The 25,302-nt window shown below is 41.9% G+C and overlaps 1 protein-coding gene across 1 annotated transcript in view; it reads left to right on the plus strand.

Moving 5' to 3' along the window:
- The window catches only part of Dna2 (DNA replication helicase/nuclease 2), a 193,535-nt gene that overhangs the window by 37,154 nt on the left and 131,079 nt on the right, over positions 1-25,302 (plus strand). Inside the window, exons 7-9 of the mRNA XM_080267024.1 lie at positions 8,928-9,015; positions 17,357-17,518; positions 18,885-19,086. Of these exons, the coding sequence (XP_080123150.1) occupies positions 8,928-9,015; positions 17,357-17,518; positions 18,885-19,086 (452 nt within the window). The remainder of the gene's footprint in view (positions 1-8,927; positions 9,016-17,356; positions 17,519-18,884; positions 19,087-25,302) is intronic.

The raw sequence follows: 25,302 nt of genomic DNA on the forward strand, positions 1-25,302 counted from the left end.
ACAAAATGTCAAGCTTGTGCTGATTTAGAGCGTCATTAACATGGTCTATCGTATTACAGATGGAACGAATATTAAAAGACCCATCCTTAACTGGTTCAGGAGGGACATAGGCAGTTTTTTGAATGGTCAAAGTTGGTGTTTTCACTCAGTCTATTCCTATGAGAAATCATAATTGGACAGTCTCTTCAAGATGCAAAATTGGCAACCAACTGTGAATTAGTATTAGCTTCTTGATGTCATAAAGAAGAGCAGTTGATGCATTTGGGAGAATTTCTGTTACTACAGTCCTTTGACTTATGGGCCCCAGCACAAGAAACACATTTAGGTTCATCATTTTTTCTAGAACATCTCTCAGTTATATGACCAAAACCCTGACAGTGATGACACTGTGTAACCCAGAATCTGTCAGAAGCACGGCAACTTGTAAGATCCACATAGATATGCTGTAGTTGCCCTGTTGCACGATGGAGGATCTCACCTCTGGTGACATCTTCAAGACAGCAGTTGTAGTGTATGTACCTACTTGTGATATACAAGGAAATGAGCCACATTTGTGGGGTCACTTCACTGTTTCTCAGTAAGTCGAATTTTGCTTTGAACTCGTTAAAGTTTTTGGACTGGACGATCTCTTTGTCCAGGCCATTCCACAGGTGTATGCATCTGTATGGAAAACTATATTTCTTGATATCCTTCAAGCAACTTGGCTTTTTTAGTTTCATTCCATGTCCTCTTGTGACTCCCCCATCCCATACAAGCAGATCTTCTCTGTCAATTTTTTCTATTCCCATCCTGGCCCTGAAAACTGCAATTATGTCATCCCTCCCTCTCCTTTTTTGTAAGGAAGGCAGATCTAGTTGTTCCAGCATATTCCATATATGACAGATCTGTGAGGCTAGGGACCATCTTGGTTGCTGTTCTTTGTGTTCTCTCGATCTTGTTAATATCTTTCTTTTTATGTGGGCACCACACTACTGCCACATATTCCAACCTAGACAGGATCATGGCCACTCAATTTTTTCATTATCTCCTCATCCATGTAATGAAATGCTACTCTTATGTTAGTCAAGAGATTATACATCTATCTATCTTGTTAATGTGTTTTTCAGGTGACAAATTATCCCGGACCAGCACTCCCAAATCCTTCTCTTCTCTCACTTTTGTGATTGGTTCATTACCCATCAGATAATTTAGTGATGGTTTCATGGTACTTTTACCCATTTCCAAAATTTAACATTTTTTTGCGTTGAATTTCATTTCCCGCATCCGGCTCCAATCACAAATCCTATCCAGGTTCTCTTGCAGCAGTTTTCCATCTCCTTCAGCTTCTACTGTCCTCATGATCTTTGCATCATCAGTAAACAGACTTTCACAACTGCTCATTCTATCTACCATATTGTTTACATAAATCAGGAACATTCTGGATGCTAACACCGAGCCCCATGGGACTCCACGTGTTACTTCCCTCCACCCAGACATCCTGTCTTTTATTGCTGTCCTCATTAGTCTGTCTCTCAAGAAGTCTTTCATCCACTTTAAAAGGTTCCACTTCAGTCCTCATGTGTGTTCCAATTTCCACATTAGTCGCTCGTGGGGTACCTTGTCAAAATCTTTCCCCAAATCTAAATACAATACACACAGTTCACCCACTATCTCTTCCCTGTAGCACATCTATCGCCCTTGAGTAGAAGCTCAGCAAGCTGGAAACACACGACCTTCCACATCTGAATCCAAGCTGACTTTCTGCCAAAATATCCATCTCCTTCAGATATTTGATCCATCTATCTTTCAGAATGCTCTTGCACAGTTTTGCAGTCATGCTGGTCAGGGACACTGGTCTGTAATTCATGGGTACTTCCTTGTTCCCTCCCTTGTAAATTGGTACCACATTGGCCCTCTTCCATTCCCGAGGCACTTTCCCTTCTTCCAGAGAACACACAATTAAACCGTGAATCTTATCCACCAGTTGTTCTGTGCGTTCCTTTAGTATCCAGTTAGAGATCCCATCTGGTCCTGGGTCCCTCCTCACATCTTGAGTTTCCAGTAATTTGAATACTACTTGCACTTCGACCTTTACATCTTTTAACACTACATTTCTAGTCAATCCCCCTTCCTCCTCCTCAAAATCACTTTCCAGAGTGAAGATTGATTGGAAGCATTTGTTCTTTGACTCAGCTTGCATAACCACATCTTTATAGACACTTCCATCTACTTTCAGCCTATTGATTCTTTCCTTTTGTTTCAATTTGCCATTAACAAACCTGTAAAACCACTTAGGTTCTTCCTTACATATGTCAACTATACCTTTTTTTTTAAGTTTCTTCCTCTCTACGTATTCTTGTATGTTCATTTCTGTTTCTTTTATGTGCTTCCTTTGTCCTATCATTACTTCTGCTTCTTAATTTGTTCCATGCCTTTTCCCTTTCTTTTTTTGCTGTCATACACCTTTTGTTGAACCAGTCATTTCTCCAGTTCCCTTTCCCACTAACTTTTGGCACATACTTTTCCACACCTGTATTATAGAAGTCTAGAAAGATATCCCACTTCTTCTGGATCTCTCTTGTTTCCCAGAATTCTCCCCAATCCGCTTCTTCAAAAAATTTTCTCAATCCTGTAAGTTTGCTTTCCCAGAGTTGTATCTTCCATGCCTGTGTAGTTCATCTCTTGTCTCCCCAGTTCCTTTTATCATTTGGAACTCTGTCACTACACAATCACTTTTTCCTATAGGACACAGATATTTCATAGATTCAGTTGCATCAGGTTCTTTGGTTAGAATTAAATATAGTCTTGCTGGTGTGTCACCCCCCCTAAATCTAGTCTCTTCTTTGACCCACTGGGTCATTACATTATTCATTCCTACATTGAATAGTATACTACCCCACGAATCTTCACTATTTCCTGAGTCCCACTCCTCCCAGGTTACCTCTTTACAGTTGAAGTCCCTCATCAGGATTATGTTGTTATTTTTTTCAATCACTTTCTACAGGTATCTAACCATGTCCAACAACATCTGATATTCCTCCTCATTCTATGTCCTTGTCTTGAGCGGAACATATGCTACTGCGATGTCTCTCTTGCCTTTCCCCCTGGTTTCTCTTACCATGTTTATCACCAGCCATACCTTCTCCCAGTTCCACACTCTCCACATTTTGGCTGTTTTTCACTGCTATCATCACTCCTCCTCCCATTTTTTCATTCCTTTCTCTTCTCCATAGTTTGTAGTTCCCATTTCCCATTTGGATTTCAACATTCTCTCTCTTAACTTGGTCTCTACGCAGCATTTAATGTCTGGCTTATTTACCCTCAAGAAATTGTCTGTTTCTAGCCTTGCTGAGATTAGACCATCTACATTAGCATATGCCACTTTCAGTCTTTTTTTTTTTTTTTTTTTTTTTTTTTTTCCCCCCAGTACCACTTCCTCAGTTTCTGATCCACGACTCTCCAGTAGAACTCTGTCTTCTCTTCCCCCATTCTCTGGTTTTTTCCATTGCATCCTTAACAAGTTCCTTTATTTTAGCTCTCTCTTCCTCATTTGCATCTCTCCTTATCCAGATTTTTTAAAATCCTTCCTTATCTGCTAATTTCCAAGTCTTATTGGTTGTTTCATTTACCGTGACCTGAGATTGAAATTTTACTTTGAGTGGCCTTGCCCCTCCCTCCACATATTTTTCCAGCCTAAACACTTCTACGATCTCTTCTTGGGCTTCGTCCTTTCCTTCCATAACTATTGACACTGTTTCCTTCTCCCTTCTTAGTTCTTCCCTTTCTCTTTCTAACCTCACTGACATCAGTTTTTCTTGCAAACCTGAGATAATCACGCATTTTTTTCTTGTCTGCTGAATCTCTGACAAGAGATCCTTTACTTCTAAGTACCTTCGCCACTTCCTTCTTGACCTTTTCATGGTTTATCTTTTTTTGTTGTTCTAAAATCTCCTAAAGACTTATTTGATCTTCCTGCTGAGTTTTCTTCCACCCCTTATGGTGTTCTTGGATTTCCTTGATATGTTTGTTGTGCATCTTAGTTTTGGATTCATACTCAAGTTCGTCATGTCCCCTTCCTCCTCCAGCCTCTTATTTTCCCATTTAAGCTGTTTTATATGACTTGCGGCTGTTTCATGACCCACTTTTAGTTTAGACACCTTTCTCTCCTGGTCAACACTGCTGAGCGGACGCTGTCTAACCGATTTCTCAGCTCTTTTATCCCCGTTTCCTGTTCTGAGGTTTGTTTTTGTAATTAGGTAATTATTATCCATACCTGTTTTAATTCCTGGACATTCTTCTTAGCCATTTTCTCCACGTTTGTTACTCCTGTTTGGTTCAGTTTGATACTTCCGTGGCTTTGGGCATCATTGGAGAACCACGTGAACTCACTATTACTGGATGTAAACATAGTACTGCTTCTCTGCCATGGCGCAGTCATTCAAAATTTAATACCGTCACTGTGTTTTATTTGACTGACGTCTCTGGCTTATTTTCACTTAGATGAGAGACCACCACTCATACATTAAGTTTGCATATTCATAATAGGCATGCTTCTTTTTCACCGCCAATTTTGTGTTATTTGCCCATGATCTGCATGGAGCTCCACCTCTGACGATGTCCTGTGTATGTGTCATTCCTTGTTCTTGTGAAGAGATGGTTGAGGGTGCAACCTTGGTCAGTGAACATCTTAATTTTATTGTTTTTTTTCAAAATGTTTGGGATGATGTCAGAGTCACCCAGGGAAGAGGAAAGGCCTCCCTTGGTCATTTTTGGCAGCATTTTTTCTGGCACTGATATGCAAAAAGTGCCATCAGAGCCAAAGTGATCAGTCAATATCCCAGCTGCTTTGCCTTTGGCCTAGGTTGATGGAAACTTCATTACTAGCCCACCAGCCATGGTCTTAAGGCAGCTATCAACCTGTACTGAGTCAAGTACACCTCTGATGTCTTCTGGTCCCATATGACTTGTCAGAGTGTCAGCACCGCTCTTTGGTTTTACGATCAGTACCTGTTGACTACAATTGGCTTTTTTCTGGCCATGAGCACTGATCTCAACCATGCCTCTAGGCAGATTCTTCCCATCCCCCACAACAGCATCTGCAAATGACTTGGCCTGGTTTTGGGTGACAGCCACGGGTAATGAGACTTTGATCTCTGGTGCCACCAGTCTGTTTGAAACATCTCTGATAACCTAAAAGATTGGCCCTGCAACCCCATCTTCCAGTTCCTTCTTAGTGACCCAACTTCCTTCACCAGGCAAGACCTCATCTGCTGGTGCAACACATTGGCTACACAGCCAGTGAAAGCCTAGCTATGGCTTATCTTCATAAATGGATAATCATTAGTATCCATATTTTCGCATGCCAAATGAACCCACTCGCTGCAGTAGGCACACTTCAGAGCTTGTGCACATTCTGCTACAGACCTACTGCAGTGAGGGCACTGGTGTTTGCTCGTGGTTGGCAAAAAAGAAAATAACAAAACGAAAACAAACAATGACAACAACAACAACAGCAAAAAGTATATACAGTGCAATACTACCAGGGGTAAACTCGAGTAGTGCCACCCCCATTTGTGTTACCCTAATTTAAGGGGGGGGGGAAAAGACCAAAGAACACAAACAAACAACAGAAATTAAAAACAGGGTGTCTGTGAGGTCACCACGAGCAGGTGGGGTACAACTTAACTACCCTTCTATACCTCATACCAATTAATCTGGCCAGGCATGTATGGCAACAGTGTTCCCGCCGAGATTCTGATTGGCTGAAGGGGGTTGTTCGATTTCGTTGTTGCATAAACCAGTACTCTCTTTATTATCAGATGTGATACTGAATTTGTCGAAAGTACAGTCGTTAAAAGCAATAAGATATCCGTTATAGACTTAACAACAATGAAATTTTCGTAGGAAGGTAGAGATATGAGTCAACAAAGTATTATAACAGTCCAAGTCAAGGTTAGCATTCGAACAACTCCTTTAAATCTCCGACACTCCTTAATATAACAGAAAATTAAGGAAACCTGCTAGATCTAGGCGTTGGTATAACACATTTAAAATTTTAGATCAGTCCTTACTGTGATAATAGAGGAGATACACTACAATGAAATAGTTTTCCTTTAGCCAACTTTGAATTTCATGATTGTTTCAAACCTCCCTCCCCGCAGAACTTGTCTTTTCATTGGAATTTTTAATTATTCAGAGTTTTGGTACATTTTAAAGGTGAGGACTGATCTTATAATTTAAATGTGTATTATACCAATGCTTAGATTTAGCAGGTTTCCTTAACCCCTTAACAGCGGGGCGTCACTTTCGTGACACTTGGGAGCAAGGGATCATACCGCGGGGCGTCGCTTTTGTGATTCTGTGTTATTTTGAATTCACCCGGGCTTTCAAGTGGGGGCTTGTATCATCTATCAGTACTGACAATGTCCAACACTAGTCGGCACTCCTAATCTCATCTGTACTCCCATCCATTGTTGACAATTTAGCCATTTCTCCCCGTTCTTGACTCCCCTCCCTACCCCCCCTCCATTACCCTATCCTCTCGCCTGCCCGGCCATGCTACGCTAAGTAAATCTTCCCTGGAATTTTTCACTGATTTCATCCATTGAAATAAGCCCTATGTCGTATTCTTATACCAAATAATATATACAAGAAAGAAATCAGGTAAGTGAGAGTGCCATACACCTGGAATTGGCTAATTATCACCTGACAACACCTCACGTGCACTCGTTCGCTAATTTTCGCTGTTTTTTTCCCTTGAAATATGCCGTATAATCTATTTTCGTAATAAATATACATGTAAGGAGAGAAGGGAGAAGCCTAAGTGATATTTACATTCACCTGGAACTACCTAATTTATAATGTATTGTCTAGATTTCCTGCCAATCATATCAGTGCTACACAAAGCTGTTTCAAGATTTAACATTGGTAGCTCTGATTATATATCTCCTAAGTAGGCCTCTAATCTATTTTCGTAATAAATATACATGTAAGGAGGGAAGGGAGCAACCTAAATGATATTTACATTCACCTGGAACTACCAAATTTATAATGTATTGTCTAGATTTCCTGCCAATCATATCAGTGCTAGACTTAGCTGTTTCAAGAAGTAATATTGGTAACTCTGAATAACCCCTAAAGCAGGCCTCTAGGCTGGCTGGCCTGGCCCCTGCGTTATCAGTGTACTCTCATCTTCCGAAGTGAGAGGACGTATGTTTCATCTTGCTGACTTCAAGGCCTTTTTTCACCCCCATGCAAATGGCTCTGTGACCTTTACCCCCTACTAAACCTCGTGTGGAAAGAGGTAAAGGGCTGACAATTGATAAAAGAGTGACTACGATCTTTCTATTGAGTAAAACAGTGCAAGTGGAATTGTAAATAATGTGTAAATAATGTGTAAACAGCAAGTGAAAGTAATGAATGTAAATATACGTGAACAATGGAAAATAGTTTTATAAGTTATTTCAAGTGACAGTGCACAACACAGTGTAAATAAAATAGAAATGTAAATAACGTAAATAAAATAGAGAACGTAAATAGAAATGTAAATGAGTAGTATTATAAGAATACGAGTATATACCCTAGGAGTAATGAAAGTGAAAGTTTCACTCTAGGATGTCTGAATGCTATGAGTTATGAGAGTGAAGATGAAAGTGACATTCACTCTCAATGCCAGTATACAGGACGAGAAAGTGAATGCTACGTATTTTACTGAAAGAAATTGAATCCCTACAGTGACAATAAACTAATACTACTGAAGGAAACTTATGGATAAAGACTGTAGATATATATAAGTGTTATATAGTAATAGAAATATAAAGTGTGAGGGGTTTTATGAATAATAAATGACAGACTACCATGAGCGAACTAGTGCCAGTGCGACGATCAGACGCGCTCGTAATTTCCATTGCTTTCACGGTGTTTTTTTTTTTTGAGTATGGATCCCAAACTACTTGAAAATTGTAGAATAGTGTTTATAGTGTTTGTATCTGGCTGTGGTAATCATATTACGAGTTGTCGGGAAGTGTAAAGTGGAGACTTCGTTACCCTACTTCAGAGGTCTCCACAAGTCCTACGGTAACCGACGAAGGCTCAACAATCATTCCAGGAGAAAGCTGAAGGTATGTGCCATAAGCATATGTAATTTTATTATTCTAGGACTAATAACTGATTTTTGGCAAATATTTTTTGAGAGTCTGTCGGAGCCCAAATAACCCCGCGGCACACGCAAGTCATTGGTAAACAAGCCCGCGGTGTAGGGGTTAATTTTCTGTTATATTAAGGAGTGTCAGAGATTTAAAGGAATTGTTCGAATGTTGACCTTGACTTGGACTGTTATAATACTTTGTTGACTCATATCTTTACCTTCCTACGAAAATTTCATTGTTGTTAAGTATATAACGGATATCTTATTGCTTTTGACGACTGTACTGTCGACAAATTCAGTATCACATCCGATAATAAAGAGAGTACCGGTTTATGCAACAACGAAATCGAACAACCCCCTTCAGCCAATCAGAATCTCGGCGGGAACACTGTTGCCATACATGCCTGGCCAGATTAATTGGTATGAGGTATAGAAAAGGTAACCAAAACAAAGGTGCCACAGAAGTGCTGAAATGGTATTTTACAACTTTTCCCAATTTGAGCTTTATGGCAGCAGCAAATACATTACTTAGGCAAGACCTCATTGGTTATGATACTGCCACTGGGCAGTGTTTTGGAATACAGTACAGTATTTGGTGTTTATTGACTTACGAGTAACTGTTAGACCACTAGTAAATCTGAAGATCCTTACAGTAGTTCAGCTTCATTTTTGGCCATGAAACCTATCAGTGGAATCATGTTATACTTAAACTGTACAGGTTTTCCAGTCAAGGATTAGATGATGAATTACTGACATGGTAATTTTTTTAATGTACAGCATTATTATTTTTGTCTTCCCCCAGGAGTGAGAGCGTTGTTTCTGAGGGAGATGTGGTCCACATCCTCTTCACAGACCCAGTGGACGAGCACTTTACTCTAGATAATAATCAGGTGAAGTCTTGTAAATTATCTGTATAACCATGTACATGTACAGTATATTAACCCTCGCCGTCCCGGGGACGTACTTCCACGTCCTCACGTTTTGTCACAGCTAATCCCGAGGACGTACTTCAACGTCCTGCAATTGCAAGGTTCATAATTTCCACAATTTTCAATTTTCGCGAGTCATTTTTGGTACGTATACACGGGACACCTTCCTCAACAAGATGCCAGGCAGAGACAATGCCTTACCCAGCATGACCTCCTCCCCCCTCCTGCATGCCCTTTTCTCAGCAATTCACCTGTTATCAGTGACCTGGCCAGTATAGCCATGTCATGCCACGGTACGAAATTCAGGGCCAGAGTGATTCCCCAATCAATGACAATGTGGAGGACAAACTTTACATAGCATTAGAGGAAGAAACAGTTAGAAATGATGATCAGGTAAAGGTCAGGTATTAGTGAGTGAAACAATGCTTATAATGCCTATATTACTGCTTGAAAACCAATATACTCTTGTACTACATATAAATTCGTAACAGTAAATAAATAAATACCGTTTATGAGTGGTGTGAAATAGTTATCCTCCCATAGAGCTTGTTTTCTTTGGTGCCAGCCTGATAGAAAACCCAGTAAGGTAAGGAGGCTCTCCTACCTGTAATGAGTATTTTAAACCTCAGGTGAGCGATTTCTCCATGAATTATCGATGTTTCTCACCAAAAGCGAAAGTTTTAGCAAAAAAAAAAAAAAGGGCCGAAAAATGGTCGGGATTGGGGGGTACCAGTGGTCAAAAAGTGGTCGGGACGGGGCGGGTTAAAAAAGAAATATACAGTTATCCCTCGTTTTTCACGGGAGTTGGGGAGCACAAACACCCGTGAGAAATTAATTTCTACAAATACATATAACCCATTCCTAATCTAACCTCTACAGGTCTGCAGAGCACCCACAGAGCTGTACAAGTATTTACTTATATGATAGGCTAAAACCCTCAGCAATGCCCCATAACACCGTCAGATACCAGAATCTTCTAATTTAAAGTATGTTTTGAGATAGTTTAACTGTGCCTCATAGGACCATCAGGTACCAGAATCTAGTTGTTTAGTGTATTTTTAGGTGAATGAACATAACAGGTGCATTACATTACATACATAAACTTTAGCAGCTGGATGTGTATTGGCCCCTTTGTGGTGCCCCCGATCATCATGACATTATAATTTACATACCGATCATTGATAGCAGAGCTGGGCACTTCTGCAATCACTTCCGCAAACCTCAGATTCCACAGCTGCGGAAGTGTGACTTCGCGGATTTGTGTTTACGACAAATTTTACTCAAGTTTGTGGTTTTGTGTTTGCGGAAGTACCTCCACAAACGCAAGCCTACCAGCAAACCAACCTGACCTCTGAGAACTTTGAGTGATTTTTTTTATGAAGGGCAACATGGACCTGCCCAAGATGGACTTGTCTCAGTTGTTGGAGGGGTCTGACTGTGACTGAAGAAGTTAGAACTGAGTAGGAGGATCTGGATAGGATACACGATTGGAGCCGGATGTTAGAAATTAAATTTAAAGCAAAGAAATGTAAAATATTGGAAATGGGTAAAAGTACCAAGAGGCCATCATTGAATTATTTGATGGGTAACGAACCAATCACAAAAGCGAGAGAAGAGAAAGATTTGGGAGTGCTGGTCCAGGACAGTTTGTCACCTGAAAAACTCATTAACAAGGCAGTTAGAGAGATGTATAAACTCCTGACTAATATACGAGTAGCCTTTCATTATATGGATGAGGAGATGATGAAAAAATTGATAGTGGCCATGATTCACCCCAGGTTAGAATATGCAGCAATAGTGTGGTCCCCACACAAAAAGAAAGATATAAGCAAGATTGAGAGACTACAAAGAACAGCAACCAAAATGGTCCTCAGTCTGGCAGATCTGTCGTACAGAGAGAGGCTGAAAAAGCTGGATTTGCCTTCCTTAGAAGAAAGGAGAAAGAGAGGCGACGTGATTGCAGTGTTCAGGACCATGGTGGGAGTAGGTAAGATTGACAAAGAAGATCTGTTTTTATGGGATAAGAGAGCAACAAGAGGACACGGAATGAAACTGAAAAAGCCAAGCTGCTTGAAGGCTATCAAGAAATATAGTTTTCCTTATAGATGTATAGACCTGTGGAATAGCCTGGATGAAGAGATCGTCCAGTCTAAAAACTTAAACGAGTTTAAAGCTAAATTTGACTTATTGAGAAACAGAGACGGGACCCCACGAGCGTAGCTCATTTCCTGTATATCACAATTAGGTAAATACATTCCCTTTCCCTCTCTTCCCTCTTCCCACGTCATAGGCCTGTGTACACTGAGCGCCAGAGTAGTGTGTGGCTGTGTTGCACCGTCTTACCTGGCCCGTGCGCACTCAGGTACATGTCTTGCGCCATGCATCTCCTACTCTCCTGCCAACACTATATTATTCTCTTACTCATTTTGTTTTCACACACATGATCAGTATTGTTCTTTTGTTCACATTGCAAAATATACAAAGATTACCTTATTATCTATCGTACTGATTGAATATTGTCACAAGCACACTGTTCATTACACATTCCTCTTCCCTTTCTTCCCTCTTCCCATATCACAGGCCTGTGTACACCGAGCGCCAGAGTAGCGTGTGGCTGTGTCGCACAACCTCACCTTCCCACCTCACCCCGCGCGCTGTCAGGTACACAGCCCACTAGCAACACTGGCATTTCAGTACTTGAGGAGGGTGTGGTACTCCTGGAAGCAGGGGTGAAGAAATAAGCCGACATCACACTCCATGCACTCGTAGCGTGTACGTTTGCCTGTGCTCGCCCTGATCCTGGAGTGGTTGCACACACGACAGCGGCGTTGTGGCCTGGGATGGCAAGTTGTGGCTTGGATGGGTTGGATGAAGTGGCATTCTGTGAGGTGTTTAGGCAACTGGCCGGGAGAGGATGGGCAGCCGCGGGGCTGACGGGGCCTATCCTCCAAATACTTCCTGATCATCTCACGGGACGGCTCCTGCACAAATCCCTCGAATATCTCCGACGTGCTTGTCTTGATTTCATAGAGGTAGTGGCTGTTCAGGACCGTGATGTCCACTAGGTGATAGAACAGCTTCTTATACCACATCATGGTCTTCCTGGCACACTCCACGCTGGAAATCATGGAGTCAGATTGGTCAACCTGCCTCATGTTGACATTATATTGCACCACTAACTCAGGTTTCCAGACGTGCTTCTGCCTCCCTCCGATGTACTCTGCCGAGTTTGTGAGGTGCATGAGCAGGCGGTGCACTGTCGACAGAAGGGCTACTTCTTGTTTGTGGTTCCAAACTTTGACGAGGATGTTGTTTACCTGGTAGAAAACTACCTCATTTCTGTCAAGTTTCTGCTCCACTTTCACCATGTGATGGCGGTTCCTCTTGACAGTCCCACACATGCCGGTTTTTTGACGGTGGAGGTACTCAGCGAGGAGAGGGCTAGTGTACCAGTTATCTAGGTACACTACGTGACCACGATGAAGGTAATGCTCAATAATGGTCTTGACCACAGCCCCAGAGAATACAATGCTACGATCCTCTGTTATGTCTGACTGTCTGCCAGTGTACAAGACTATGTCTTGCACATAACCAGTTTTACAGTCACACGTAACAAAGATCTTGAATCCAAAACAGTGTCTCTTGCTGGGAATATACTGCCGAAAGGAAATATTGCCTCTCCACAACACCAGACTCTTGTCTATAACGAGGTTTCTAAGGATAAAATGAGGAGCAGAACGTTTCCCGTAGGTGATCAAACACCAGCCTAATTCTCCTCATTTTATCCGTGTTATTAGCATTAAGAGGGTCTTGTGCATCATAAAGGTGGAGGTGGCTGAGAGTATACTGAAGTCTGTTCTGGCTCATTACCTTCCCAAGGAAAGGTGTATGGACTATAGGGTCATTTGTCCAATAAGCTGGAATTTGTCCTTTCCGTACAATTCCCATCAAGAGAACCAGTCCTTGAAAAATAAACATCTCACCTTGTGTGACAGGGTGATTGTAGGCCTTGAGATGTTTACTGGCTTCCCCCTCACACTCACTTTCTTCCCTCTGTTGCCTGGCGTAAATACTGTATTCGTCTTCTCCACCATACGCTCCACAAATTCCTCCGAGAAGAAGGGGTGGAAAATATCCAACCTTGTGGAGCTTTCTGTTATTTGTGGAGCAGTGCAGCCAGATCGCCACTTCTCAGTGAAGGGGTGAATATTGGGCTGGAAGTTGCTTCCGTCCTCCCAGTGCCATGACACACCGTCATCTACAGCACCATGCCCTTCATCGGGGTGTGGAGGTGAAGGTGGTTGGGGAGGTGGGGAGCTGTGCCCTTCCCCACTCGCACTCCTTTTCCCTCTTCGTTTCCCTTTCCCTTTTCCCTTTTTCTTTTCCTTTTCTTTTTGCCCCTTTCCCCACAACACGGGGCTGTGGAGAGGGAGCGCAGGAAACCGCTGGGGTGGAGGATGGGCTTGGGAGCGGCTCCACCTCACCTGCTCACCCAGGTGGACCACGTGGTAGCGCGCACCACCACCACTTTCACCAAACCTTATCATCCTCCTTGCTCCAGACGACCCAAGTGGCGAGATCCTCTCGGGGCCGAGCAACGCTGCAACACCACGTCCCCGTGCTCCATCCTCGTCACCCTCCTGCTCTTCTTCGTTGGACGAATCCGGCTCAGGATAGACAGAGGAGCCTGCCCCTCTTCTAGCCTTCCCGTCTGGCCAAAAATAGACGTTATACCGCTCCTTCCTCAATGATGCCACCTCATCATCGCTACTGCCGGAGACCTGGAAGCATATAAATGATCCTAGGATAAATACCATGACAAACCAGTATTTGCAGGCAAAAAGCACAGCATCTTTTCTTATTTTGATATGCTTTATCACTCACGTCTAGGCATACACTCAAACACTTAGGCAGCCTACCACGTGCCTATGCCTATAAGTTTTATAGGTACAATACCTCGTCAGAAGCATACTGCAAGCATAAAGCATAGCTTTTTTTCTTATTTTGTTACAGTTCATCATTTTATCATTCACGTGTAGGCATGCACACAAACACTCAGGCAGCTTACAACGTGCCCATGCCTATAAGTTTTATACGTACGATACCTCATCAGGAAGCATACTGCAAGCATAAAGCATTGCCTTTTTTCTTATTTTGATACAATTCATCACTTTATCACTCACGTGTAGGCATGCACACAAACACTCATGCAGCCTACCACGTGGTAGGCCTATAAGTTTTATACGTACGATACCTCGTCAGGAAGCATACTGCAAGCATAAAGTCTTGCCTTTTCTCTTATTTTGATATGATTCATCACTGTCACTCACGTGTAGGCATGCACACAAACACTCTGGCAGCCTGCCACGTGCCTATCCCTACAAGTTTTATACATACGTTGCCTCGTCAGGAAGCATACTGCAAGCATAAGACATTGCCTTTTTACGTATTCTGATGTGATTCATCACTTTACCACTCACATGTAGGCATGCACACAAACACTCAGGCAGCTAACCACTTCCCTAGGCCTATAAATTTTTATAATTACAATACCTGTTCAGGAGCAACATAGTCCTTATCTAGGACATCATTGTCGATTGGCGAATCACTGTTGCCATCGAAATAATCTGGGTAAGTGTCCAGGACGGCTTGTATTTCGTCCTCCAAGAGACTGCGGTGCGCCATGTCTGGTCTGGGTGACTGCAGTCAGGTAAGTGGATGAGTCACAGGTGAATGCGGTTCACATGAGGTCAGTGAGTGTCCGCACGTGGCGGCAGCTTGAGGAAGGTCTCACTCAGCTGCCTGCCATGAAGCACTCGCGAAATATGAAAATTGTGCACGCAATGTGCCTTGCAATCGCAAATCATACAGCGCACGACGGTGGTTCCACGGCAGCTACCATGTACTGTACTGTTGTATGACACGATGTCAGGAGGGTACGGGTTAAGTTCAAATGGTTTTGATTCTATTACACATAACCTAGATTGGCTTAACCCCTTAACCGCAGGACGTCACTTTCGTTACGCTTGGGAGCAAGGGATCATACCGGGGGCCGTCACTTTTGTCATTCATTCATTCATTCATTGCCAGACGCCATGTATCCCAGGCGGGGTGGCCAATGGCTTAGAATTAATTGTTTTACAGGGAGGGGCACTAATCCTCCACCAACCCCACTTGACACGTAGGGATGCCAACAGCATCTGGTGTTCCCAGGCGGTCCCCCATCCAAGTACCAACCAGACCTCTGTTATTTTGAATTTGCCCGGGCTTTCAAGTGGTGGCTTGTCCAACATTAGTCAGCACTCCTAATCTCATCTGTACTCCCATCCATTGTTGACAATTTAGCCATTTCTCCCCATTCTTGACTTCCCTCCCTACCTCCTCTCCATAACCCTCTCCTCGCCTGCCCGGCCATGCTACGCCAAGTAAATCTTCCCAGGAATTTTCCACTGATTTCATCCATTGAAATAAGCCCTATGCGCTATTCTTATACCAAATAATATATACAAAAAAGAAATAAGGTAAGTGATAGTGCCATACACCTGGAATTGGCCAATTATCACCTGACAACACCTCACGTGCACTTGTTCGCTAATTTTCGCTGTTTATTATCCCTTGAAATATGCCGTATAATTTGTTCTCGTAATAAAAATATATGTAAGAAAGGAAGGGAGAAGCCTAAGTGATATTTACATTCACCTGGAACTACCTAATTTATTATGTATTGTCTAGATTTCCTGCCAATCATTCCATAGTGTATATATTAGCAGCTGTCACCAGGCTGACATTGGCAGCATTGCACTTCCCCTAGGCAGGCCACTACACTGTATTCAGTTTACTGTCGTCTTTCAAGGTGAAAGCACGTCGGATTCGTGCCTGTCCAATTCCGCCGCTTTTTAGCCCCACACAAAGGGCCCTGTGACCTCTACACCCTACTAAACCTCATGTGGAAAGGGGTAAAGGGCTAAGCAACTGCTGTGGAACATGAACTGGCTAATTTGTCAATGAAAATGATAGACAGTGACTACGATCTTTCTGTTGAGTAAAACAGTGCAAGTGGAAATGTAAATAATGTGTAAACAGCAAGTGAAAGCAATGAATATAAATATAAGTGAACAGTGGAAAATAGTTTTATAAGTTACTGCAAGTGACAGTGCGTAATGCAGTGTAAATAAAATAGAAATGTAAATAATGTAAATAAAATAAAGAATGTAAATAGAAATGTAAATGAGTAGTAATATAAGAATACGAATATATATGCTAGGAGTAATGAAAGTGAAAGTTTCACTTTAGCATGTATGAATACTATGAGTTATGAAGGTGAAAGTGACAGATTTACTCTCAATGCTAGTATACAGGACTAGAAAGTGAATGCTACGTATTTTACTGAAAGAGAAATTGAATGCCTACAGTGGCAATAAACTACTATTACTGAAGGAAACTTGTGAATAAAGACTGTAGATATATATAAGTGTTATATAGTAATAGAAATACAGTATAAAGTGTGAGTGTTTTTATGAATAATAAATGACAGAACACCAGCGGCGAACGATCGCAAGTGAGAAGGTCATACGCGCTCCTAATTTTCATTGCTTTCACTGTTTTTTTTTTTTTTTTTAAGTATGGATTCCAAACTGTTTGAGAATCATAAAATAGTGTTTCTAGTGATAATATCAGGCTGTGGTAATCATATTATGGGTTGTCAGGAAGTGTAAAGTGGAGACACTTTGTTACCCAACTTCAGAGGTCTCCACAAGTCCTATGGTACTCAACGAAGGCTCAACAAACATCCCAGGAGAAAGCTGAAGGTATGTGCCATGTGCATATGTAATTTTAATATTCTAGGACTAAAAACTGATTTTTGGCAAATATTTTTAGAGAGTCTGTCTAAGCGCGAATATGCCCGCAGGACACGCAAGTCAGAGCAAAACAAGCCTGCGGTTTAGGGGTTAAGGAACTCTTGTATTGTTGTAAATTCCTGTAATAACCTTTAAAAGAAATATTTTTGCCAATTTAAAAAGAAAATCAACAAAAAAGTTTCTCTCTCTCTCTCTCTCTTTTTTTTTTTTTTTTTTTTTTTTTTTTTTAAATAATGCATTTTTCTTATTTTATTTTACTTTATTTTTTTTTGCTTCACTCCTCATGGAGCACCTGGTTAAAGTGGCCAGTTTTCGTTAGTCCATAAGATTCATATCCAGGTGAGTCTGGGGTCACAACAACAATAAAATGAAAAAAATTGTTAGTCCCATTTTTTTTGTTATTCATTCTTGGTTCCAATTAATATCCTTCTGGTTTATGTCAGGGCCTTATTGTGATCAACCCAGACTTTCTGGTGTCGGGAACATCGGTGGTATCTGGTGTGTTCTGCCGTCGGAAAGCTGTATTAAATGAGCGCTTCAAGGGCATTGACACCGCTAACCAGATCATGCTTATTGGTTCCCTGGTTCACCAACTCTTCCAGGAGGTAAGGCTAGGGTTCACACTTGACCACATTGTGTTAAATTAGTTGTAGATGATGCTCCTGGTTTCATGTGAATGTAAACCCAGTGGACTGCAGACTGAAATTGTCCCTCTCCTACAGCCTACCATCCTCCTTTTGGAGGATTGGGTGAGATTTAGGGGACATTTGGAAAATTGAGTGGCTCTATCACTCAGTCATATAAGTGGCACAACATGAAGGTGTCTCTCCAACAGCAGATTGTGTTAAAACACAGTATGTTGTTATGTTAAATTTTTTCATACTGTATGTTACAGGCACAATACCAAGCAGTTTGAAAGACATTTGGGGGCGGCCTGTAGTTCTACTGTCTTGTTGGAAAATGGATAGGAATTATTTATTTAGCATATGATTTTTCACACTGCAATGTGGAAAAAAGTTTATGAAGCAATTTTTTAAAGTCATGTATTTCAGTAAATGAATTAAACTCTGAAAAAAATAAAATTTCAGGGAGTTCCCAAGAGATAGCAGTTGTGCTACTGCCATTTTGCTTTAGATGAAGAGAGTGGAATAGCACAGTGAAATCAAAGGAAGAGATAGTGGATTACCATAATTGAAAAAGGGAAAGAACTTAAAAGAACAGTGTTATCTAGAGGTGGTTTTTTTAACAGTCATCCCCAAGAGAGAACATAATTATAGATGATGTTTATAAATTCCTAAAGGGTTGGGGTACAGTAAATGTTTTTTTTTTTTTTTTTTTTTTTTTTTTTTTACTGCTCTATATCAGCATACAGCAATGTATTCTTTAAATGATGACTTAAAAAGTTTGGACTTTTTTCAATTTATGGTGGCATTTTGGCTTATGTGATCATTATGATCTTGTACAAATCTTTATTAGTCGATGTACAATTGCTATTTTTACTTATACGATTGCCAACATACAAGCTTAGTCATTTGTTTGTTCCAAGATGACCTTGGAACTCTGTCATTGCTGGGTGTGTTAGTGTCAGTGATGGAACAGTGGTGTGATGGTGGAGTTCAAGCGGCAAGTGAAGTGAAATAACTGCCAGCTTAAGTGAGCTGAAAACTAATTTCTAGACATTCTGGTAGTGAGCAGCAGGTGAAGTCAAATAACTACCAGGTTAGGTAAGGGTGAAACTTTTTAGTCCTTGATGGTTGGGTAACCTTTGGCAAAAACGTATCCCCATTGAACCCACGTTGTAAATGACTTGATATCTGATATATCATTATGCAGTTTTCCAAATGCATCCTCATCATAAAACAAGTGTGTTCTGCACATGGCACGCTGATAATTATATGATAATTTTTAGATGTACCACTGTTGTAGTTGTATGGGAGATGTCTTTTATATACTGGCTATTGTTTTTGAAAGGTTGTAAAAAAGAAGATCCAGAAGTACGATGAACTTGTCAGTTTAGTGAAAAGGCTGATGTCGGAGAGTCGTGCAGTACGGGACATGTATGGGCTGGGGATATCTGAGCAAAAGGTACTGGAAGAAATGACTGGTTTCCTACCCCACATACATGCTTGGTCGCAGAAATACCTCACCACCTTTTGCAGCAGCCATCAGAATGGTGGGTACGATGCAGATTTTATTTAGTTTTAAGAGAATGGAAGTCATGAATGTTTCCAGTGATGCAGGGTATGTAATGGCACTGTGTAAGACCATGATGAAAGGGAGTGAAGGGATGAGTGGGAGATTGTGAACTGTATGAGATCAGATATAAGAACATGTGGGCAGAGTAATGAAGGAGTTCCATTGTAAATGAGCAGTCAGTAGTAAAGAAGAGTTTCTAACTATCTATCTATTGCCAGATGCCTTAATTCCGTAAGGGGTGGCCACAAACAAATCGCCTCCATGTCGCCCTGCCCCCGTCATTTCATTGCCCTCCTCCCAGCTCACACCCCCCTCTCTCATATACCTCTTCACTCCATCCCTCCATCTCATCCTTGGCCTTTCCCTCCCTCTCCCCCTCTCCACCTCACTCACATACATTCACCTTGTCAGTCTCTCGCTCTCCATCCTCTCCACATCTCCAAACCACCTCAGTGTGTTTCTCCTGACGCTTGTTATCACAGCCACATCCACACCACAACACTCCTTCACTTCCTTATTTGTCAGTCTGTCTCTCCATGTGACTCCACATGCTCCTCTCAAATAACTCATTTCCACTGCTCTCACTCTTGACTTCCATCCCTCCAACAAGGTCCAAGCTTCACTTCCATATGTTGGAGTTGGTATCACAATACTGTCATGTAGTAGCTTTTTTACTTCCATGCTCACTTTCCTGCATCTTATCACTGCATTCAAGGAACCAGCAACCTTTCTTCCTTGTTGCACCCTTTCAGGCACTTCACCCTCTAAACTTCCATTACTCATCACACTACCCAAGTATTTAAATACACTCACATTTTACATTTCCTGCTCATGCAACCTCACTGTACATTCACTGACTTCACTTCTCTCTAAGATCATAACTTTACTTCTCCCTACATTCACCTTTAGATTCCGTTTCGTACACACTTACCGAGATTTATCCACCAGGCTCTGCAGCTCCCCTTCGTCTTCACTTAACAACACAGTATCATCTGCAAACAACAGTACAGGGAGTTTCCAAACACTGCCCTCTCTCACCAGGGCTGCTCCAGCATCCACTGCCCTACCTTAAATCTCTTTTATAACCCCATCCATATACAAATTGAACAACCATGGAGACATGACACATCCTTGTTTCAATCCAACCTTTAAATAGAAAAATTCACTCAGTTCACTATCCACACGCACTGCAGCCTTAGCACATGCATGCATACTCTTCACGGCCTTCAATCACTTCCCATGTGCTCCATATATTCTTAATACTTTCCACAATCCTTGTCTGTCCACCCTGTCATATGCTTTCTCCAAATCCATGAAGGCCACATACAACTTCTTTCCCTTCTCTAGAAACTTTTCCACTAAAGATCTAAGAATGAGTATCTGATATAAGCAACCTCCTCCCTTCCTAAAATTTCCCTGTTCTTCTCCAACTAATTTCACTGTTATTTCCCTAACTCTGTCAATAAGTATCCTACCATATACTTTTCCTGTTACACTAAGAAGACAAATGCCCCTATGAATATCACACACTTTTTCCCCATTTCCTTTGTACAGGGGAATACTTATACCTGACTTCCAATCCTCCGGGACACTACCTTCCTCCCATGCCAGTCTGCACATCTTCCACATCCATTCTACTACTGCCTCTCCTCTATACTTCAGCATTTCACCACACACTCCATCAATTCTTGGGGGTTTCCCACTTTCTTCATTGCTTCCACAACCTCCATCCTACTGATGTCTTCCTCTCTTCTCACATCCCTCCTTCTCCCAGCCACTTGGGCTTGCATTACTTTCATTCTCTATGTTCAACAATTCCCTAAAGTTTTCTCTCCATCTGCTCACTTCTTCTCCATTCTCCACTAGTAATCTACCATTTTTATCTCTCACTCCCCAGCTAACTTCTTTGCCACCCTGTCTTACTCTCTTCACCTCTTTCCAAAACATTTCATACATTCTCTCCACTTTACTCTCAAGTTCCTTCCAATTCCTCATCCACTCTCTTCTTATTCTCTCTTACTAATCTTTTCACCTCTCTCTTCCTCACTCTCTTCTGTCTCTTAACTTCTTTCACACCCCTGTTTCTCATCCACTCATTATATGCTTTCTTCTTTTGTACCACAGCCTCTCTCACCTCTTAAGTCCACCTTGCTGTTCCCTGCACCCCCTTTCGTCTTCTCTTCATCCCACACACCACCTCACGTGCAGCACAGATTTCTTCTGTGAATATCTTGCACACACCTTCCACGTCCCCCATCTGCTCCAATCTGTATTTACCCAATTGCTCCTCTACTTCCTTCTTATATTCTGTCTTTTTTTCCATCCTCTCATAGCATTTCCACTGTCCTTGTATGTACTACCTTCAGTCCTTTCCATCTATTTCTCCATTTTATTTGGACTTTAATTCTGACCACCACCAAGTGGTGGTCTGAAAGTCCACTCCCCCACTCTCTATATACTCTTGCATCCATTACACACCTTCTCATTTTTTCATCCACACACACATAATCAATCATTGCCTTCCGTTCATTCAGTTCTCCACCCACCCTTCTCATCATTCGCCACATATACCTCTGGATCATTTTGTGCCTGAAGAGGGTATTAGCTATCACCAACCCCCTCCCGGCTGAAATGTCCACTAAAGCACTGCCATTCTCATTCTTCAGTTGATGTATTTTCTGCCATCACTGGCCTCAGTACTAACAAGGCATATGGGCCTGATGGGGTCCCTCCTGTTGTTCTCAAGAACTGTGCTTCTGTGCTTACACCCTGCCTAGGAAAACTCTTTCGCCTTTGTCTGTCAACTTGTACCTTTCCTTCTTGCTGGAAGTTTGCTCTCATTCAGCCAGTCCCAAAGAAGGGTGACCACTCCCAACCCTCCAACTATCGTCCAATTGCTTTAACATCCTGTATTTCAAAAGTTTTCGAGTCAGTTCTTAATAGAAAAATTTTAAGGCATCTTTCCTATCACAACCTTCTTTCCGATCATCAGTATGGGTTCCGTCAGGGACGCTCCACTGGCGATCTTCTCACCTACCTTTCAGACTCCTAGTCATCCTCCTTTCGGGACTTTGGCGAAAGCTTTGCCATTGCACTTGACATCTCAAAGGCTTTCGATCGAGTCTGGCATAAATCTGTAATTTCCAAACTGCCCTCCTACGGTTTCTATCCTTCTATCTGTGCCTTCATCGCTAGCTTCCTTTCTGGTCGTTCTGTAGCTGCTGTTGTAGACGGCCATCGTTCTTCTCCTAGATCTATCAACAGTGGTGTTCCTCAGGGCTCTGTCCTATCACCAACTCTCTTCCTTTTATTCATCAATGATCTTCTAAGCTGTACATCTAACCCTATCCACTCATACGCTGATGACTCCACCCTTCACCTTTCCATTCGGTTCCCGCAACGCCCATCTCAGCAGTTACTTCAAGAAACAAGGGATGAGGCTATGGCACACCTAATGTCTGACTTGGCTCGTATCTCTGACTGGGGTAAAAATAATATGGTTGTCTTTAATGCATCTAAGACTCAGTTCTTACACCTATCAACCTGACAAAATCTTCCACAGGTATACCCACTAATGTTTAATAATATTCATCTTAATCCTGCATCATCCTTGAACATGCTTGGGGTTTCATTTACACGGGACTTATCTTGGAAAGATCATAGTACATATCTTGTAAAATCTGCTTCCAAGAGATTGGGTGTGCTAAGCCGACTCCGCTCTTTCTTTACCCCTGCACAATTGTTGACTCTATACAGGGGTTTTATCCGCCCCTGTGTGGAGTACAACTCTCATGTGTGGGGAGGCTCCCCACATACAGCTCTTCTCAATAGGGTGGAGTCAAAGGCTTTTCGTCTCATTAACTCTCCTCCTCTTACTGACTCCCTTCAACCTCTGTCTCTTCGCCGCACTGTTGCATCTTTATCTCTTTTCTATCGCTGCTTTAATGGTCACTGCTCCTCTGAACTGTCTGCTTGCATTCCTCCACCTCTACATCGGGCGCGTAGCACCCGTCTGGCAGCAAACTCTCATCCTTTTTCTGTCCAACTCTCTAATGCAAGAGTTAACCGTTACTCCCAGTCTTTCATTTATGCAACAGGTCAGCTCTGGAACTGTCTCCCTCTGTCTGTATTTCCTGCTGCCTATGATCTCCAGTCTTTCAAACGCAGTGTGTCCAGGCATCTCAAAATGATCGGATCTTGAATTTGGCTCTCTATTGTATTTTGTTTTTCTCTTGGAGGGAACTGTTACTGCGGGCTCATGGCCTTTGGTTCCTTCTTCCTCGCATTAAAAAAAAAAAAAAAAAAAAAAAAAAAAAAAAAAAATTTGCAGGCACACCACACTCACAAATTACTCTGTCCACCTTCACATTCCCTACTTTTCCATTCATATCTCCAGTCAAAAACACACTCTCATTCCTTTCAAACTTTTCCATGCATGCTTCCACATTTGTCCAGAACTCTCTCTCACTCAGCTTGCATGATCTTGCATTGGCGCATACACGCACACGATCACCCACATTTGTAGTCCAACTTTCAATCTTAACCACACAGTCCTTGAGCCAACTGATCCTTGCTGTTTTATTCTCTTTCCATCTGTGACTCACAACATTACACACTCCTTCTTTTGCCCTCTCATTCTCACCTACTTCCGTGCATATACCCCATCCATACTCCCATTCTCTCACACTCTCATCTCGCCATTTAGTTTCATTTAACCCACATACATCCACTTTTGCACCCTCAAGCACCTGGACAATCTCTCTTTCACCTTATCATTTGCACCCCTTACATTCCATGTAGCTATCTGTATCAAGTCCTTAGTTTGGTCCTTAGTCGTCACCTTTTGGTCAGTCCTGGTCCGAGGCTTCTTGTTCATATTTTTAGTTGTTTTCAAGGGAGGGGCACTAACCCTCCACCAACTCACTGGCTGTCACATAGGGAACACGTGTTGGCTGGCTATAAGGTTACCACCCAGCGTTGGAAGTGCTTTCCAAATTTACAGGAAATAATTTGGCTTGCCACTCATTGTAGAGCTACCCTCAGAACAGAGTATCACTACACTAAGTGGGTGGATGAAGGGTGCCCCCACCTACCAGCCTGAGGTGCATTTTTATCAAGTTTAAGATGGTGAAAGCAGCACTGGTCTTTGCTCATGCACTGTGTTTTGGGACAACTAAATGAGGTGATAGGATAGGTTCCTTGGAGTTATTGGGTGCTTGTGACAAGAGATCTGATTGTGAGGGCTAACATTCTCCCTGTGAATTATACAAGTAGCTGTTTATGTTTTGGAATGCCATGGGAGAATAGTAATGATGGCAGCCGAAGGACTTGTATAAGGAAAGAATGTCACGCATTATTAATTTACATTTCAAACAAAGAAACACAAATTTAAATAATATAAAGAGTGAATGATAACAGGAACCTGATTGATTACATGCTTGTTGAGAGAAAATGCGGGAGATCAATGCTTTCGCATTATGGCACTGATATTTCTGGATGGATACACTCCTTGCTTATACAAATGTCTCTTACCTTCCTGCCTATCCCCTGAGGGGAGGATAGTAAATTGCAATATAAGGACACTTTTAGCCTTCAGTCCATTGGGTTCATATGCAGGTGAAAGTAGTGGAAGAAAAGAGAGTAATGATAATTAGATGCAAGAAAGAGGTTCAAATGAAAGGAAGGAGTATATTGAGAGTAAGTAGCATGCAAAAAGATTTGTAAAGAGAAAAATAAAGGCAAAGGATGTCATAAGAAAAAAAATAAACAATTGTGCAAATGGAAGCTATTTGGCAAGAAGTGCAGAGATGAAGAAGTGTGGAAATGTGAGGTATGATAGTGACAGAATATTAATAAATGCAAGGGAAGCAGGAGCGATGGGAAAAATATCCTGGAGGGTTGATATTGGGACCGATGAGAGCAGAGCAGTGATATACGAGATTGGCTTTGAGCTTGCACGAAGAAGGAATGTAGTACAGTAAAATTCCTCTAATCCGGCCACCAATAATCCGAAAATCCCATTACTCCAAATTCGTCAAGGTGAAAATTTTTGAAATTTTCTGAGCTTTTTTAGAATTTTTTTTGGGATTTTTCCAATTTTTCTGGACATATCTAAGGCTTCGACTTGTCCTTGGACTTGGGTGTACCTGCCTGCAACTATTCATCTACACGTCTGTGCATTTCTGGTGAGTGA

The sequence above is a fragment of the Coenobita brevimanus genome, chromosome 23 (assembly GCF_032717465.1).
Source record: "Coenobita brevimanus isolate Jiangsu-jjx chromosome 23, ASM3271746v2, whole genome shotgun sequence".
Classification (NCBI taxonomy): Eukaryota; Metazoa; Arthropoda; class Malacostraca; order Decapoda; family Coenobitidae; genus Coenobita; species Coenobita brevimanus.